At 45.4% G+C, this 19512-nt stretch overlaps 1 protein-coding gene across 2 annotated transcripts in view; it reads right to left on the minus strand.

The window, feature by feature from the left end:
* The window catches only part of mxra5a (matrix-remodelling associated 5a), an 83099-nt gene that overhangs the window by 14544 nt on the left and 49043 nt on the right, over positions 1–19512 (minus strand). The window contains exons 5-6 of one of the 2 annotated variants that reach the window (XM_073044232.1): positions 14331–18956; positions 42–936 (exon numbers count right to left, since the gene is read on the minus strand). In XM_073044232.1, coding sequence (XP_072900333.1) covers positions 42–936; positions 14331–18956 — 5521 coding nt within the window. Of the gene's footprint in view, positions 1–41; positions 943–14330; positions 18957–19512 lie in introns of both variants that reach the window. The other variant, XM_073044231.1, reaches the window with a different exon arrangement.

A 19512-nucleotide genomic window follows, 5' to 3' on the forward strand; every position in this document is an offset into this window, starting at 1 on the left:
AGTGAAACTGCTCATCGGGTTACCGAGCATCCTTACTGTACCTGTAGTGTGAATCCACGAGCAATTTTGAAGGCAGTCTCCAGAATACCCTTGGTCCTGGATTCCCGGCTGCCTCACAGTCCAGGTGCAGAATGCTGCCGTAACTCACGTCCACTCTCTGAGGAGAAGACAGGGTGATCTTCGCTGTGGCCGAGTGCTTCTGGATTTCAATGCCCACCGTCCTCCTGGCCACGCCAACCACATTGGTGGCCACGCACTCGTAAGTGCCCACTTCCCGCGGCGACAGGTGGCGGATGTAGAGGGTGCCGTTCGGGAAGACGAATAGGTTGCCGTTGATGAACTGGGAAGGCCGGATCTGCACGCCGCCTGCCAGGATCCAGCGGACGTTGGCGGGCGGGGCCGCCCTGGTGGTGCAGTGGGCGTGGACGGACTGGCCCAGTGCCGCTGAGACATTCTCTACCCTCTGCCCCAGGATCCGAGGGGGAAGGGCGGAGACGTGCAGCCTCACTGTCACCACGTCAGCCCCCGCTGCATTGCCGGCGATGCACCTGTAGACCCCCCGGTCAGAGAAGGCGGTCTGCCTGATGTCCAGTGTCCCATCGGCGGCCAGTGTCGCACTGCCATCCACGTCGCCCGGTGCCTGCAGCATGCGCCGGCTCGGCAGCAACCAGGCGACGTGCGGGGCTGGGCTCCCTTCAGCCTTGCACTCCGCTGTGAACGGCTCGCCCAGGTAGACGGTGGCATCCCGATGGCGGGCTTCGGATATCCGTGGTGGCTGGGCCAACACAACCAGGGTAGCCAGCATCTGGTCGGCACCGTGAGGGTTCTGCGCCACACACAGGTACTGCCCGCGGTCCTGCACCTCGGCCCCGCGGATACTGAGGGTCCCGTTGCTAAAGACTTCAAACCTCAATGAACTGTTGCCTGTGGTCATTACTGCCCCTGAAAGAAACACAAAGTCTTGAAGACTGAATGGAATCATAGAACATATTTAAATATCTAACACTAGGGGGCATGCATTTATGTTGAGAGAGGGTTCATAGATCAAAGTGTGTATGCAGTATTCAACCCTGAAATTCACCTTCCCCACAGACAGCCACGAAACAAATACGGACCATGGAACCAATCCGTTCAAAGAAAACCATCAAACATCAAACACCCCTGCCCCACCATGTGCAAAGAAAACCATGCAAACAGCAACAAAAAAAAATTAAAAAACACAAAAGGCATATTTCAGAACATTTCTTTGGAGACCTCTGGAGCATTTTTTTTCATGGGGAATGGCCGGTGCCTGGAACGTACTGCCAGTGGTGGTGGTGGATTAAATGCACCATTAAATGCATTTAAGAGACGCCTAGATAGGCACATGTTTCGCTGCAGGCATAGGAGGCTGTTCTGCCCATCGTTGGCTTGCCCAGACCAAGATGTAACTTTCTACTAATCCTTCTTCCCTGTTTTCAGTCCATTTACCCATTATAATTACCCAAGTAATTACTAATCACCAGGGCATTTTTAAAATCATAGAGTTAAACATGATTCAACAACCCATCCCCACCATTAACAGTCGTCCTCTCCTTGCTACCATCAGTGAGGAGGCACTGGAGTTTGCAGACACTAACTCAATGATTCAGGAACAGCTTCTTCCCCTCCACCATCAGATTTCCAAATGGACAATGAACCCGTGAACGCTCCCTCAGTATTCTTCTTCTCTTTTTGCACTGTTTATTTAATTTAGTTTTCTTTTTGAAATATACTTATTGTAATTTATAGATTTTATTATTGGGTATTGTAAAGGACTGCTGCAACAAATTAAATAAATAAGCAACAAATTTCATGACATATGATTCTGATTCTGAATCTGATACTAGCCCTGCACAACAGAGCTGAAGCTGCCATTTCTTCTGCCACTTCCCAGTACCCCGCACAATTTAGAAAGGCCAATTAAACTACAACCCAGCATGTCTTTGAGATGTGGGAGGAAATTGGGGCAACAGGACAAAACACAGGGGCACACAGGGGGAAGTCCCCACCTCGAGGGCCTGAGTAATGGGGAGAGGTTGGGCAAACTAAGGACTGCAGCTTAGGAGACCGATGCCGGTGTAAAGGTTTATAATCTCATGAAGGACATTGATAGGATCAATGTGCACTAATCTTTTCGCCAGGGTTGGGGAATCAAGCACTAAAGAGCAAATTCAAAGTCAAAATTCAAAGAATGTATATGCCATTATATAAATCTCTGAGATTCATTTTCTTCAAGCATTTACAGGAAAATAACAAAATTCAATAGAAGTTATGAAAATCTATACATAAACAAAGACTGAGAAACAACCAATGTGCCAAAGGAAACAAATCATGCAAATATTTTTTTAAAAATACTGAGGACACAAAAATGAGTCCATCGGTTGTGGAGTTAGTTCACCGTTGAGGTGTTGAAGCTGAGAAATGAGGGATCTAATAGGAACCTAAGGGGTGGTGTGTACACGGAATGAGCTGTGACAGGAATGGTTGAAGCAGGTACATAAACAACATTAAAAAGCAGTTGGACAGTAACATGGTAGGAAAGATCATAAAGAGACACATATACATCGAAATATTGAAATATAGAGTGAAATGTGGCATCCTTTGTGTCAATGACCAACACAGTTCAAATATTGTGCAGAAGCAGTCCACAAATATCGCCATGCTTGAGGTACAGATGAGGGCACAGGTGAGCGTACTGATGAAGACAGGTGAGGGTATAGATGAGATTAGAGTTGAGGGCATTAGTGTAAACTACCATCAGAAGCATGATAGGTTATATTAGCTACATGATAACCATTTTCTTTTCTGCCCAAACCTCCTAGAATACTAGTATGCTAAATGCGTAGAAGTGTTAAATTCCCAGAAGATTTACAACAAAGGAAGCAATTTTGCCCTCATCTGGGGCTTCACCTGGCTATTAAGAAATATCAGACCAGAATGAGGTTTATTATCAATGACATGTGGTGAAATTTGTTGTTCTGTGTCTGCAGTACAGTGCAAGACATTAAAAATTATTATAGGTTACAAAAGTAAATAAATAATTAGTGCAAAAGAGGAGGAGTGAGTTAGTGTTCATGGACTGTTCAGAGTTCTGATGGTGGAGGGGAAGAAGCTGTTGCTAAAATGTTGAGATTGGGCCTTCAGGCTCGTATACCTCCTCCCTGGTGAGAAGAGGGTATGTTCCGGTGGGTGACATACCATTGTTGTGCCGTGGTGGAACCAGCTCAGTTTACAACCCTCTTCAGCCATAAGACCATAAGATTACTTAATTCAGTTGTTGATAGTCTATTGTCAATCTCCAACAACCATCTGGTTTCCTTACTGGTCATATGAGACCATAGATCATAAGACAAAGGAGCAGAAGTTGGCCATTCGGCCCATCGAGTCTGCTCCGCCATTTACATCATGAGCTGATCTAATCTCCCCTTTGGTCCCATTCCCCAGCCTTTTCACCATAATCTTTGATGACCTGACTACTCAGATACCTATCAATCTCTGCCTTAAATACACCCAATGACTTGGCCTCCACTGCCGCCCATGGCAACAAATTCCATAGATTCACCACCCTCTGGCTAAAAAAAATTTAGCCTCTGTTAATCCTGCATATTGTGCTATCCAGTCTAATCCCACCTCCCACCATTAGCTCCATGGCTCTGCAGTCACAATTTTTCACATGCGTACCCAAGAAAGCTTTAACCGCGACGAGTGCTCCTTGTCTCTCGGGTCCCTTCAGTCAGTGAGTTCTAGACCCACCTCTGGGCGAAAAAGAAAAATCTATGTCTTCAAATCCTGCTACTGATTACTTTAAGATCCTGCTTCCTACATTTTGGCCTCTGTTCATGTAAATAAATTCTTCCTATTTGACCCATCCAGGACCCATGATTGGATACACCTCAATTGTCTCCATACAGCAATTCTCTGTTCCAAAGAAAGCAACCCAGCAATGTTTCACCCTAACTAAAATGTTTCAGACCTGGCAGCTTCTTCATAAATCTTCTCCAAAGTAATCTCAACTGTTCTGTAATGTGGTGACCAGCTGTGCTCGAACCAAGGTTTGCTTCAGTTCAAGCTAAACCGTCCTGTTGTTATGCTTGTGTCTTTGGCTAATAAAATAAAGCATTGCGATTGCTTTTTCATCAGATTTCCACACATCCTGCTGCCTGTGTCCTCTGTTCGTCTAGAACCCTCAATATCCTCCCGTTTACTGTTAGCTCCCCTTTGTCTTCATAAACTTTCCCAACCGCATTACCTCACACTTCTCTGGACTGAACTCCATTTACACCACTGGCCAGACCTTCTTCCATATTTCGTTAAGATGTTGAAAGAGTCCATCTGGCTCAGTGAGTTTTTCCTAGCCTTCAGAGCAATTCCACCATCTCTTACACCCAGTGACACTTTCACACCTAAGTTCTGCAACCTCCTGCAGCCGGCTTCCACCTCAATAGCAAGCCCACAGCTAGTTTTGCACCCGCTGACAAATTAATGAAGTTAAATTCATTATTACAAAGCACAAGGGGACGATCGTTCACGAGAACGATCCCAGAAATCAAAGGGCTAGCATATGAGGAGCGTTTCAACACGTACAAACAAGCTGGATGAACTCAGCAGGTTGGGCAGCATCCATTGAACTGAGCAGTCAACATTTCGGGCCGACACCCTTCGTCAGGACTGAAGAAGGAGGGGGAAGGTGGATGGTGCCAGGTGAAAAACCAATCAGGGGAAATATCAAGGGGGTGGGGGAGGGGAAGCAGGGAGGGGAATAGGCCAGAGAGATGAAGAAGGAATGTAAGGGGAAAGCACTATGGGTAGTAGAAGGCAGAATCATGAGAGAGGTGATAGGCAGCTAAAAGAGGGGGAGCGTTTGTTGGCTCTGGGCCTGTACTCACAGGAGTTTATTTTTAAACAGAGAGTAGCTTTATCTATCATATGTACATAGAAACCTACAGTGAAATGCATCGTTGGCATCAAGGGCCAACACTGTCTAAGGATGATCTGGGGGTGACCCGCAGTATTAGCATGTTTCCAATGCCAACATAGCATACTGACTTAGTAACCCTAACCCGCACGTCTTTGGAATGTAGGATAAAACTGGAGCACATGAAACAAACCCACACAGTCACATGGAGAACGAATCCTGGTCTAACAGTTGGCACCGTAAAACATTATGCTAACCATTACGTTACCTTGCCACCCAGAATGGGGGGTGGGGGGGCGGTGTTCTCATTGAAACTTAATGAATATTGCAAGTCTTAGATCAGGGGTTACCAAACGTTTTTATGCCATTGACCTCTCCTATTAACAAAAGGGACTGTGTATCCCAGGTTTGGAACTCCTGTCCTAGTTGGAGTGGACACGGAGAGGATATTTCTAATAGTGGGGGAGTCTAGGACCAGAGGACACAGCCTCAGAAAAGGAATAAGGAGGAATTTCTTCAGCCAGAGGGTGGTAAACCTATGGAATTCATTGCCAAAGATGGTCGTGGGGAACAAGTCATTGAGTATATTGAAAGTGGATGTTGATAGGTTCTTGATTAGTAAGGGTGTCAACATTTACGGGGAGAAGGCAGGAGGATGGGGATGAGAGGGAAAGAAATCAGTCATGATTGAATGGTGTAGCAGAGTCGATGGGCCACTTGGCCTAATTATGCTCCTACGTCTTATGCTCTAACTCCTGTTACTCCCACTGGTAATAAGTCTCCAGACACCAAAGGAACCATCACTATCAACACTTTCTATAAAACTCTGATTTAATATTGGATACAGGATCACTCTCCCTTGAAGTCCATGGGTTTCTACTCACTGGACCAATCTGTGACACGAGCAATCTCTCTGAGGCCTTGCAAAAACCTAAGTAGATTACTTCTAAATCGAGGTAGAATCCTTCCTGCTGCCATAAGGAAGAAGGCACAGAGCCTCCCGAACCATGCTACCAGGTTAAGGGACAGTTATTATCCCTCATCCGCTAGGCTCTTGAACCAGATGGGATAACTTACCCCCAACACTGAACTGTTCCCACAATCAATGGACACTTTCAACAACTCTTCAGTTACTTCAGGCAGATGGGGCTCATCAGCCGTGGTTGGCAGCTTATCTAGGAGAAGGAACACTGTCATCTCAAACCTCTGCTGCTTACAGCTATACCCACTCAGGGGGAAGGCTTTGGGAACAAACCCCGAGGAAAATTCCAGAGCTGGAGTCCCTAAGGCAGCCCCACGTTGAGTTCAGCACTGACTGGCAACTCCTGCAACACTGCTGGTGCAAATTATATTGGTCTCTGCCATTCCTTTGGCTTCATCCGCTGTGTGGAGAAGGGCAGCCTGATACATGGACAACAGCTTGCTCCCCATATCATACTGACCTGGCTTGTATATGACGTAGACAGTTGGGATTCAACATCCATGGTCGATCCCAACCAACAGAGGGTTTCAGACCTAACTATCCCTTAAATGCCACTATCCAATCTGCTACTGCCACATACCCCTGGCAGTCTGTTCCAGGCACCCCTGTGGGAAAAAAAGACTTAAGCCACGCATCTTCTTTAAACTTTCCTCCACTCTCCTTACATACACGTCATCAAATATTTTTGACATCCTTCTCATAGCAAAAGATACCGATCGTCTATCTTTTCTAGGCCCCTTATAATTTTACAAATTTCTCTCACATCTGACCTCAACCTGTGATACTCCAAAGAAAACAATCCAAGGTTGAAAGAGTACTGAGAAAACTTATAATAATGTTGCCAGGTCTGGAGGACCCGAGTTATGAGGAAAGATTGAATAGGTTAGGACTTTACTCCTTTGAACTGAGAAGATTGAGCAGAGATTTGATAGAGGTATGTAAAGTTACGAGGGGTATAGATAGGGTAAGTACAAGCAGGCTTTTTACACTGAGGTCACAGGTTAAGGGTGAAAGGTGAAAAGTTTAAGAGGCACATGAGGAGAAACGTCCTCACTCAGAGGCTGTGAGAGTGTGCAATGTGTTGCCAGGGCGAGCTCGATTTTAATGCTTAAGAGAAGCTTGGATAGGTTCATGGATGGTAAGGGTAAAGGAAGCTACTGGTCCCAGTACAAGTTGATGGGAGCAGGCAGTTTAAATGATTTGGCTTGGACTAGATGGGCCGAAGGGGCTGTTTCTGTGCTGTACTTCTCTATGACTCTCCTCATAGCTAACGCTCTCTAATCTACTGAACCGCTTCAGGATCCTCTGCAAAGCTTCCACGGTTGCGCTGACCACAACTGCATACCAGACTCCAAATGTGGCCTAATTGAAGATTTACTAAGCTGTAACATGGCTCTTATATTCAGAAACGGACTCCAATCCCTCAGCAATGACCCCGATAACTTGTTTGTCGCTAAACCAACCTTAAATGATTCCATTTATTTCCTCATTTTCAAAAAGTCCTCAAACGTTCTAGCATCTACCCCAGAAAGAGATCTTGAGAAATGGATATCTTAAGGGAAAAATCTACCAATCTACCTTCAGGAAATGAGAATGAATAAACTGGCAAAATTGTTCGATGAATTATAGTCTTTGAAATAACTTCTAATTAGTTCCAGTGGTAATATTGGCATCTAAGCTACACTCATATTGAGCCTATTAATTTAGACTTCCTTTACCAAATTAAAACAGAAATCGAACAGTGCAGCACAGTACAAGCACTTTAGCCCACAATGTTGTGCCAAACGTTTAAAATACTCCATGATCAATCTCGTACTTTCCTCCTGCAAAGCCCTCACCTTTTCTTTTATCCATGTGCAGTACCTATTTGAGAGACTCTTGAACATATCTAATGTATGGCCTCTACCACCCTTCCTGGTAGCACGTTCCACGAACTTAGTGCTCTCTGTGGAAAAAAAGCTACCTCTGACATCTCCCCTATACTTTCCTCCAATCACCTTGAAATTAAAAACACAAGTAAGTCTGCAGATGCTAAAAATCCAAAGCAGCACACACAAAAATGCTGGAGTCCTGAAGAAGGGTCTTGGCCCAAAACGTCAACTGTTTACTCTTTTCCAGAGATGCAGCCTGACCTGCTGAGTTCCTCCGACATTTTGTATGAAATCTACGAAAATGAAGAAGCAGTTGATGTTTCGGGTGGTAACTGATGCACCATCAATAACTCTCGGAGACGTGAGACGAGATATAGGCTTTTATTGGCTGGAAGAAAGAACAAGCAGCAAGTGACCACCACACAACATCCTGGAGACTGAGACCGGGGCTGTGCCTCCAATTGCCTTTATACCGGGGTCCGTGGAAGGAGCCACGGTCAGTGGGAGGAGCCACAGGAGCAGTCAGCGGGGGGCGTGTCTAGACAGATATGTGTAGTTCACCACAGTAACCCTTGTATTAGCCATTTCCATTCTGGGGAAAAGATGCTGCTTGTCCACTCTGTCACTGCCTTTTTTAATCTTTTACACCGTCTATCAAGTCACCTCTCATCCTCCTTCGCTCCAAAGGAAAAAAAACCCTAGTTCTTTCAACCTTTCCTCATAAGACATGCGCTCTAATCCAGACAGCATCCTGGTAAATCACTGCATTCCCTCTAACACTTCCACATCCCTCCTACACTGAGGTGACAGGAATTGAACATAAGTGCGGTCTAACCAGAGTTTTATAGAGCAGCAACATTAACTCATGGTTCTCGAACTTGATCCCCCAACTACCACACCATCAACTTGTGTAGCAGCTTTGAGGGACTTGAACCCCAAGATTCCCCTTTTCTCCCACACTAAGAATCCTGTCATTAATCCTGTACTCTGCCTTTGAGTTCAAACTTCCAAAGTGAATGACTTCACACTTTTCCAGATTGCCACTTCTCAGCCCTGCTCTGCACCCTGCCAAAGTCCCTTTGTAACTTACGACAACCCCTGCACTATCCACAATGCCACCAACCTCTGTGTCACCTACAAGCTTACTAACCCACCCGTCCAAGGTTCCAAAACATATCAAGATGTTCCCCAAAGCCATTATCAAACAAATTTGTCACCAAGTCAAAAGCAGAAGTTAGAACAGATGATAAAAGCTTGGGCCAATATTTTAGGTTTAATAAAGAGGCTCCAAAGGAAGGAATATAGAGAGTTGGAGAGATATAGGACTGGAATTCCAGAGTTGAGGTCTTTGGCAGGTTACTGGATGGATCAGATATGAATATTAATTTGATGAATGAGAGGATCAAAAACAGCTCACAGAGTTTTAGGGCCTGAATAATTTGCCCAGAAAGGGTGAGGCTTTGGGAGCAACTGAAATGACTAAATACTCGAAAAGCAGAGCCATTGATTAATTAGGAGACAAAGCGAGTCAGCAAACACGAGGAATATGAGTAAACTGCACTGAGCCAACAGATGCAATAGGATTTTGGTTGACGTTTATGTCAATTTGTATTAGAAGGAAGACATACCGAAATATTTCTCTTGAATAGGAGAAATGTTCACAAACAAGAGAAAATCTGCAGATGCTGGAAATCCAACCAATGCACACAAAATGTTGGAGGAACTCCTCAGGCCAGGCTGCATCTATGGGAAAAGGGCATAGTTGATGTTTCAGCCCAAAATGACAACTGTACACTTTTCCATAGATGCTGCGTTGCCTGAGGAGAAATATTTCACCTGTTTGGACGAAAACAGGAGAAATAGAAAGGAGTTATAGGCAGGTGGTCACACCAGGGCCACAGAAGACAGACAGGTGGGTCACAATCAGGAGAGGGAAAGGGAAGAGTCAGGTACTAGAGAGTACCCCTGTGGTTGTACCTCTTGACAATAAGTACTCCTGTTTGAGTACTGTTGGGGGTTCAGCCTACCTGGGGGAAGTGGCAGTGGCTGTGCCTCTGGCACAGAGTCTGGCCCTGTGGCTTAGAAGGGTAGGGAAGGGAAGAGGAAGGTAGTAGTGATAAGGGACTCTATAGTTAGGGGGTCAGACAGGCAATTCTGTGGACACAGGAAAGAAACTCGGATGGTAATTTACCTCGCAGGTACCAGGGTCTGGGATGTTTCAGATCGTGTCCAAGATATCCTGCAGTAGGACGGAGGACAGCCAGAGGTCGTGGTATATATTGGTACCAATGACAGAGGTAGGAAAAGGGAAGAGGTCCTGAAAAAAGACTACAAGGAGTTAGGAAGGAAGTTGAGAAGCAGGACCACAAAGATAGTAATCTCAGGATTACTGCATGTGCCACGCGACAGTGAGAATAGGAATAAGATGACGTGGAGGATAAATGCGTGGCTGAGGGATTGGAGCAGGGGGCATAGATTCAGATTTCTGGATCATTGGGACCTCTTTTGGGGCAGGTGTGACCTGTACAAAAAGGACAGGTTGCACTTGAATCTCAGGGGGACCAATATCCTGGTAGGGAGGTTTGCCAAGGCTACTGAGGAGAGTTTAAACTAGAATTGTTGGGGGTGGGAACCAAACTGACGAGACTGGGGAAGAGAAGGTTAGCTCACAAATAGAGAAAGCTTAGAGACAGTGTGAGAGGGAGGATAGGCAGGTGATAGAGAAGGGACGCGCTCAGACCGAAGGTTTGAGATGTGTCTATTTTAACGCAAGGAGTTTGTGAACAAAGTGGATGAGCTTAGAGCGTGGATCAATACTTGGAGATATGATGTGGTGGCCATTACAGAGACTTGGATGGCTCAGGGACAGGAATGGTTACTTCACGTGCCGGGTTTTAGATGTTTCAGAAAGGACAGGGAGGGAGGCAAAAGAGGTGGGTGCATGGCACTGTTGAACAGAGATAGTGTCACGGCTGCAGAAAAGGTGGATGCCATGGAGGGATTATCTATGGAATCTCTGTGGGTGGTTAGGAGCAGGAAGGGGGTCAATAACTTTACCGGGTGTTTTTTATAGGCCACTCAATAGTAACAGGGATATCAAGGAGCAGATAGGGAAACAGATCCTGGAAAGGTGTAATAATAACAGAGTTGTGATGGGAGGTTTTAATTTCCTAGATATCGATTGGCATCTCTCTAGAGCAAGGGGGATGGGGTGGAGTTTGTTAGGTGTGTTCAGGAAGGTTTCTTGACACAATACATAGATAAGCCAACAAGAGGAGAGGCTGTACTTGATTTGATATTGGGAAATGTACCTGACCAGGTGTCAGATCTCTCAGTGGGAGAGCATTTTGGAGATAGTAATCATAATTCTAGCTCCTTTACAATAGCATTGGAGAGAGATAGGAACAGACAAGTTAGAAAAGCGTTTGATTGGAGTAAGGGGAATTATGAGGCTATCAGGCAGGAAAATGGAGGCTTACATTGGAAACAGATGTTCTCAGGGAGAAGTACGGAAGAAATGTGGCAAATATTCGGGGATATTTGTGTGGAGTTCTGTATAGGTACATTCCAATGAGACAGGGAAAAGATGGTAGGGTACAGGAACCGTGGTGTACAAACGTAATACATCTAGTCAAGAAGAAGAGGGAAGCTAATAAAAGGTTCAGAGAGCTAGGTAATGTTAGAAATCTAGAAGACTATAAGCCTAATAGGAAGGAGCTTAATTCGGAGAGCCAGAAGGGGCCATGAGAAGGCCTTGGCGGGCAGGATTAAGGCAAACCCCAAGGCATTCTACAAGTATCTGAAGAGCAAGAGGATGAGATGTGAGAGAATAGGACCTATCAAGTGTGACAGTGGGAAAGTGTGTATGGAACCGGAGGAAATAGCAGAGGTACTTAATGAATACTTTACTTCAGTATTCACTATGGAAAAGGATCTTAGTGATTGTAGTGATGACTTGCAGCAGACTGAAAAGCTTGAGCATGCAGATATTAAGAAAGAGGATGCGCTAGACCTTTTGGAAAGCATTAAGTTGGATAAGTCACTGGGACCGGATGAGATATACCCCAGGCTACTGTGGGAGGTGAGGGAGGAGATTACTGCCTCTAGTGATGATCTTTGCATCATCAATGGGCACGGGAGAGTTTCTAGAGGGTTGGAGGGTTGCGAATGTTGTGCCTTTATTCAAGAAAAGGAGTAGAGATAGCCCAGGAAATTATAGACCAGTGAGTCTTACCTCAGTGGTTTGTAAGCTGATGGAGAAGATCCTGAAAGGCAGGAATTATGAACATTTGGAGAGGTATAACATGATTAGGAGTAGTCAGCATGGTTTTGTCAAGGGCAGTTCATGCCTTAAGAGCCTGATTGAATTTTTTGAGGATGTGACTAAACACATTGATGAAGGAAGGGCAGTAGATGTAGTGTATATGGATTTCAGCAAGGCAGTTGATCAGGTACCCATTGCAAGGCTTATTGAGAAAGTAAAGAGTTATGGGAACCAAGGGGACATTGCTTTGTGGATCCAGAACTGGCTTGCCCACAGAAGGCAATGAGTGGTTGTAGATGGGTCATATTCTGCATGGAGGTCGGCCACCAGTGGAGTGCCTCAGGGATCTGTTCCAGGACCCCTACTCTTCGTGATTTTTATAAATGACCTGGATGAGGAAGTGGAGGGATGGGTTAGTAAGTTTGCTGATGACACAAAGGTTGGAGGTGTTGTGGATAGTGTGGAGGGTTGTCAGAGGTTACAGCAGGACATTGATAGGATGCAAAACTAGACTGAGAAGTGGCAGTTGGAGTTCAACCCAGATAAGTGTGAAGTGGTTCATTTTGGTAGGATCAAATCTGATGGTAGAATATAGAGTTAATGGTAAGACTCTTGGCAGTGTCGAGGATCAGAGGGATCTTGCGGTCCGAGTCCATAGGATGCTCAAAGCTGCTGCGCAGGTTGACTCTGTGGTTAAGAAGGCTTACGGTGTATTGGCCTTTATCAATCGTGGAATTAAACTTAGGAGCCGAGAGGTAATGTTGCAGCTGTATAGGGCCCTGGTCAGACCCCACTTGGAGTACTGTGCTCAGTTCTGGTCACCTCACTACAGGAAGGATGTGGAAGCCATAGAAAGGGTGCAGAGGAGATTTACAACGATGTTGCCTAGATTGGGGAGCATGCCTTATGTGAAAAGGTTGAGTGAACTCGGCCTTTTGTCCTTGGAGCGACGGAGGATGAGAGGTGACCTGATAGAGGTGTATAAGATGATGAGAGGCATTGATCTTGTGGATAGAATTTTCATCCACCTGCTGGGAAATTGGTACACCACATTTCTGATTTGTATAAAAAAAGGAATAACTTGTGAAATTCCACTGTGGTTGGGGGGGGGGGGGGGAGGACTTCAAATAGAGGTCATAGGTTAAGGGTTAAATGTGAAATATTTAAGGAGAACCTGATGGGGAACATCTTCACTCAGACGGTGGTGCAAGCATGGAACAAAATGACAACTGAAGTGGTGGGTATGAGTCTGATTCTGGCAACTAAGAGAAATTTGAATAAGTATATAGATGGGAGGGCAGTGGAGGGCTATGATGCAGGTACAGGTCTGCTGTCTATTTAATACTTTAATAATATTTGAGTCATCTTGATGTGTTTGTGTATGTGTGTGTATAATATATACTTTTTTTTGTTTTTGCATGATTTTTAATCTATTCAGTATACATATACTGTAATTGATTTACTTTTTATTTATTATTTTTTTCTTCCATTTTATGCATTGCATTGAACTGCTGCTGCTAAGTTAACAAATTTCAAGACACATGCCATTGATTATAAGAAAAACCTGATTCTGTTATTTATAGTTTGATTAAGCATTCTTTCTTGTTTGCTTAAATACTTCATTGTTGGTTATACAGGTATTCCCCCCCCCCCCCTTAAAAAGGTAGCGTGTTCCTATGAAAACTTTCTTAAGCCAAAATGGCGTAAAGCGAAGAACCATTACTTTATATGGGAAAAATTTTCGTAAAAGTGAGAATCCTCTTTGTAATGCGAAAACAGGTTACTAATGTAGATCTTTTGTAAAAGTGAAGTGCCGTAAAGCGGGGGACACCTGTAACTAAAAATATGTTAATTGCTTACATCCAGCTTAAAGTAAAGATTAAGTTACATCCGCATTTCAGACTATGTCTTCCTTTGAATTAGCCTAATGTTTTGAAGTCACAAAACATAACAAGGTTGACAGGGGTAAGCAGAATAACAGCTTGACACAGACTAGATGGACCGAAGGGCCCATTTCTGTGTAGTAGTGCTCCAAAACTCCATGGATCTACGCAATTTACGGCAACCTGAATACAATTTATAAAGAATCTTATCAAGAAATCAAGTAATTTTCTGCTCTGTGGGAGGTATTTATTCTGAATTGTGTTATTGTTTTTCCTCAAAGCTCTGCTATAATGAATATATCTGTATAGATGGCATTATAAAACCATTCTGGCAGACCAGATCACATTACATGCTTCTCCACTGGTGATTGCAGTTTGATAGAGGAGACCTTACCTGTTGACACCTTTGACCAAGAAATAATAGGCATAGGATCCCCAAAAGCTTCACAGGGGAGATGCGCATCCATCTCTGCTTTCACTGACACGGTCACAGGACTGCTGGGAATTATCTTTGGTTTGGTTCCATTCATCCTAAACCTGGGAGGTGCCAGGGTAATATCAGGTGAGTCTCTCTCTACCCATGCAAGGCCCTGGGAGCTGTTTACTGAGGCAGTTTTAGAGAGCCACTCTGCCGGTGGTGTGGATACACTTGTCTGAGTAGGTACTGGAACTGGGCGGGTGGTTGTCTTGTAGGCGGCTGGTGAAGTCCTCACGTTAGTAAATGGAATCGGAACATGCACAGAATGTGTCTTCTGAGTGCCTCGACTGCTGTTGGATTTTTGTAAAGTGTGTTCTTTCAGCAGGTACTTTGTTTTATTCATTCTTGAACGGTTGCCTAAATCAGCAACAGACTTATTGCGGGGTTTGCTATTTGTCGTTCGGACTGGAGGCACTAACGTCGGCGTAGGAGGCCTGATAGAAGGCTCATCTGGCGTTGTCATGCTTTGCATGGTCATTGTAGCAAATACTGAGAAATTGGGCACGCTGGTGCCTACTGATGGGGATCCGGTTACAGAGTAAGGGGGCTTACCACTTGCTGCAGAGCTCAGTGTCTTTTGTGTTGGTTCTACGGGGATATATTTAGATTTATGCCATGTGCCTTTGTTTGGAATGGCCTTCGGCCTGAGGTTTCCACTTGACTTCCGCCCACCCTTCACAATCCAGGTCGAATTGCTGGTCTGCCCGGTGTGTCTTTCCTTCAATTGTTGCCAGCCACTTGTACGGTGCTTTGGAAGGAATCTGTCTGGTATAGCATTACTTTCAGATGTTCCCGTGGTGTCTATTCCGTCTCGTTCAATTTCTTTCACTCCAGCGTTCGGATAAGGGAGAGAATCCCTTCCTTGTGAGGTAACGCCACCCAATTTAACATCTGGATGTGGTGTTGTTTTGGTAACTTGAGGATGCAAATCAGGGACTACCACCAAGTTTCCAACAGTCGGTTGTATTTCTGGTGCAATGTTTTCAATTCCCATTCCATCTAGAGTTCTATTTTTAACAGAGGGTATTGAAGTCATAGTATCAACATAAGGAAGGGAAGGTATTTTTGGAGGGCTGTCACCTCTGTGGTCAAGACCTGTGGAAATTCCATCATCAGGATGAAACTTTGGTGAGTCAGGATCAGTTTCTAAAACTGTAGGTGGCATTTTTACCACAGCGTTTGATGTTTGAGTGCTGCCTGATCTCTGTATATTAGGAGCAGTGGCTGACGCCACATGGTAATTCAATACAGATTTGGATGTCAATGTAACTGTTGAAGAAACGGAATGTTCTGTAATTGGGACAAGTGGACTTAAGAAAACATTTGATGTTTCTCTGCTGTCCTCCAGCTCCACCACTGGAATATCTATAGTAGTTGTTCTCCCACTTGACACTGGCACATTATTAGAGTCCGGGGAATCTGGAGATTTACCAGTGGGGCTTACCATCGGAGCTGTCACAGTTGTAGTTACGAGTTTTGACTCATGTTGCAATTCATAGTGGCTTTGAGTACGCAGAGGTTTTGACCGCTGGATGGGAGGGATGGGACTGGCAGCCTTGTGATAAGTTTTTACCGCGGCCTGTTCTGTCTGCACCATTGGAGTTGTGTTCAGTCCTTGTACCTTTGGGCGATGTTGCTCTATGGTGGGACTTGTACCTAGATGTGTAGACTCTATCGTGGTCAAGACATTTGCCGAGGTCGTCCCTGGTCGTTCTGTGGTCAGTCGCTGTGGCTCTGTTTTGCGGTAAGCTGCAGTGGTCAACATCAAACCAGCCTTATTTTCTGTGGAAGCATTAATCCTGACTTTCTGTCTGCTTTCTTCTGTTGGAGCCCCTTTCATCGTCGGCCAAGTGGTGGACACCCCATTGGCCTTGGCCTTTGGTTGTGGATGATGGTTCTGCCTAAGCCTATTGAGACGATACCTCCTCCCGGGGCGTCTCTTCCGGCCGTACCTTCGAGAACCAGGGTAAGACAAACGCCTCCTGCCGGCTGCTCGTGTGCTGGTGTTGACGCCGGTGGTGGTGGCTGTCATGGTGCTGGACGCTGTTTTTTTAGGTGTAGTTGTTTCGCCTGACGAGGTGGGAACAGTTGTTGCAGCAGTGGAGATATTGTCAGCTTGGATTGTGGTACCAGCGGCAACAGTGGTTATTCTAGGTGTGGTGGTGTGAGTCCGTTGAGTAGTTCCCTTCAAAGCTGGGTCTCTGATGGACACTATGGGGGTGCTCAATGTAGTAGTTTCATTGACTACATTCAGATCTCCAGAGAAGTATGTGGTGTCATTATCACTGTTCACATTCACATCCACCATTGATTCCTTAGCCTTCGGATGGTCAAGGTTCCTAGCAACCCAAACTCCGGCAATTGACTCATCTACATACGTTTTCGGAACGCTTACTTGCTTGACATCACTCCCCACTTTCTCCTGAGTCAGCCACGTGTTGAGAAACATCCCCGTCGCTTCACTGGGATGCACTTCAACTGGCGGGGTGGGGGTCGGTACCTGTCCCAAAATCTCCGGTCCCCGAGTAGGTGTAGCCGCAGTGCTAGACTCTGTATTGATCTCGGGAGGAGGACTCGGTGTAAGCTTCTCCTCTGAAGGACCACGATGGCTTTCCGAAGGTTGCAGCTTGAGGTTTTCCCGGGACATAGCGTCCTCTGGTGTCCCCACCACTACATTATGTGAAGTGACCACGTGAATTAACTGATCCTCAGAGAAGTTCAGGTCACCGTTTCCAGAAGAGTCTTCCAAATCAAACCCTGCCTTTGGACTGGCCTTAGCGGGAACTTTCACGACGGTCCCAGGCACTCGTCGCCCAGGAGTGGTTGGAGACGGGAAGACTGATGTGTAGGCTTGGTGTGACGGGGCAACTGTCGGCCGGGGAATGGATTTCCTTCTGACTTTGGCCAAGATATCCGCCCACTTCTGTGGATCGATCTTCTTATTCGTCATATTGATCCGTCTGCGTGAGTCCAACCTCCTCCTGCCTTCAGCTGCCACCATCCCTCTGCCTCTCTTGAACCCTTTCCTCAGCCTGACGTCCCGAGGGTAATCCACTTTCGAATCATCCCGGGCTCCGTCAGCATGAAGATTTCTCCTCCCATTGGGCGGTCTGCCTGTGTATATGTTGTAAGTTACCTTCTTCTGACTCTCATGGGCTGTCACTTCACCCGAACCACCGTCTTCTTTTCCCTTCTGATACCCAGCCCTGAAGTAGATACGGGAAGGATTCCCCTTTTCGACCACCCGGCTGGGCAGCTTTTTAATGACAGCCACGTTGACGATCATTACATCTGAACCGTACCTGTTGGCTGCAATGCACCTGTAGTGTCCACTGTTGCCATCGTGGCCACTTCGGATGACCAGAGTCCCGTTTGCCTGGACTGATCCAGTTGTGGCATTTGTCGGGGCGGTGAGCGTGCTTCTGCTTGGGAGGATCCAGGTGAGCTGGGCTTCAGGTACTGAAGCGGCCGTACAGGGTAGAGAGATGGTGTCACCGTAAGGCACAATGATGCCTCTTTCCCTGACCTGTGACGCGTGGAGTTCTGCCGGCTGCACAACGACTCTGTGGGTCAGGCTGTCTGTATCATCCTTCACAGAGCCAATGCACTGATATAAACCTGCATCCAGATGTTCCACTGCCTTCACCACCAATTTCCCAGTGCTAGAGACCGAAATGCGGTTGCCCTCACTGGTGTAGGGTGCCGCAACTTGGTTACCATTGGGTAACACCCACTGTATCAATGGATTCTCAGAGGCAACCACCTGACATTGTAGCTCCAACATCGTTCCAGTAACCACAACATGAACCAGTTTTGTCTTGTCCTTCACTTTGATCAGAACCCAGTCAGTCTTCTCCCTTGTAGTACTCTGAACTGGAAATTGTTGAGACAGGTACAGTGAGAATATGAGGACAGCATCATTAGCAGAAGTTAGCTTTCTATCAAGTTTTATGTTGACATAATCTTGCACTAACCAGGAGGGCTTGGCCACTATGTTAGCCCTTACATCGGTGTAGTAATAGGAATCTCTGTCAACTGCTTGTCTATATTGGTAGCTTGAAGATTCTTGAGACATTGTTAAGTCCTTCTTTAGTCTTACAGGTGTTTCGCTGTAGTAGGCAATGAGTTTCCAAAGTCTTTCCATGTTTTCCTGATTCATGGGGCATGTCAGTCTTACTGAGAGTGTCACATTGACGGCTACATCTTGCTCAGTCACCCGACGCCACTTGGCATACCCCTCATTTTTCATACCGTGGATCTGACAGAACAAGTCATTTTTGTTTCCTTGTTGGTCCGTTAAGTTCAATGACATGCTGCCAAGAGGTTTTTGATAGTCTTCGTGCAATATATCTTCGGCTTCATCAGCTTCCCAGTCTTTGCTGTAACCCCTCTTCAACATGGATTTGATGGTCGGCTTTGTGCAGGTCAGTTCACTGGAGTCCAGTTTAAATAGTTCCTTTTTGATAAACTGTTTGGGTTCTGAACATACCGGGCACACTCGACCCTCGGGATTCGTTCTGTCCTTTTTACATTTCACGACATCTGTAAATGAGAAGGAAAGGATAACGTGGTAAATTATTAGGCAGGTTATTATTATCAGTGATTTTCTCACTGTTACCCTCAGGTAGGAGGTACAGAAGCCTAAAGGCACACACTTAGCGATTCAGGAACAGCTTCTTCCCCTCTGCCATCAGATTTCAAAATGGACATTGAACCCTTGGATACTACCTCACTTTTATTAATATACAGTATTTCTGTTTTTGCATGTTTTTTAATCTATTCAATATATATGTGCCGTATTATTATTTTTATTTTTATTTTATTCATTTTTCTCTTCTATATTATGTATTGTGTTGAACTGCTGCTACTAAGTTAACAAATTTCACATCATATGCCAATGATAATAAAACTGATTCTGATATTATTTTGACTTTGCCAAACTCCCCTATGTCTCCTGGTGGAAGAGGGGCTGTGAGATTCAGTCCTTGGACAGTACAAAGCACAAAGAGACGTCAACCCTAGAAATTTTCCCATCTTTCAGTGAGATCCTGGGTGCCAACATCTCTGAAGATCTTTTCTTGACCCAACATATTGATGC

The sequence above is a fragment of the Hemitrygon akajei genome, chromosome 4 (genome assembly GCF_048418815.1).
Source record: "Hemitrygon akajei chromosome 4, sHemAka1.3, whole genome shotgun sequence".
NCBI classification, from domain to species: Eukaryota; Metazoa; Chordata; class Chondrichthyes; order Myliobatiformes; family Dasyatidae; genus Hemitrygon; species Hemitrygon akajei.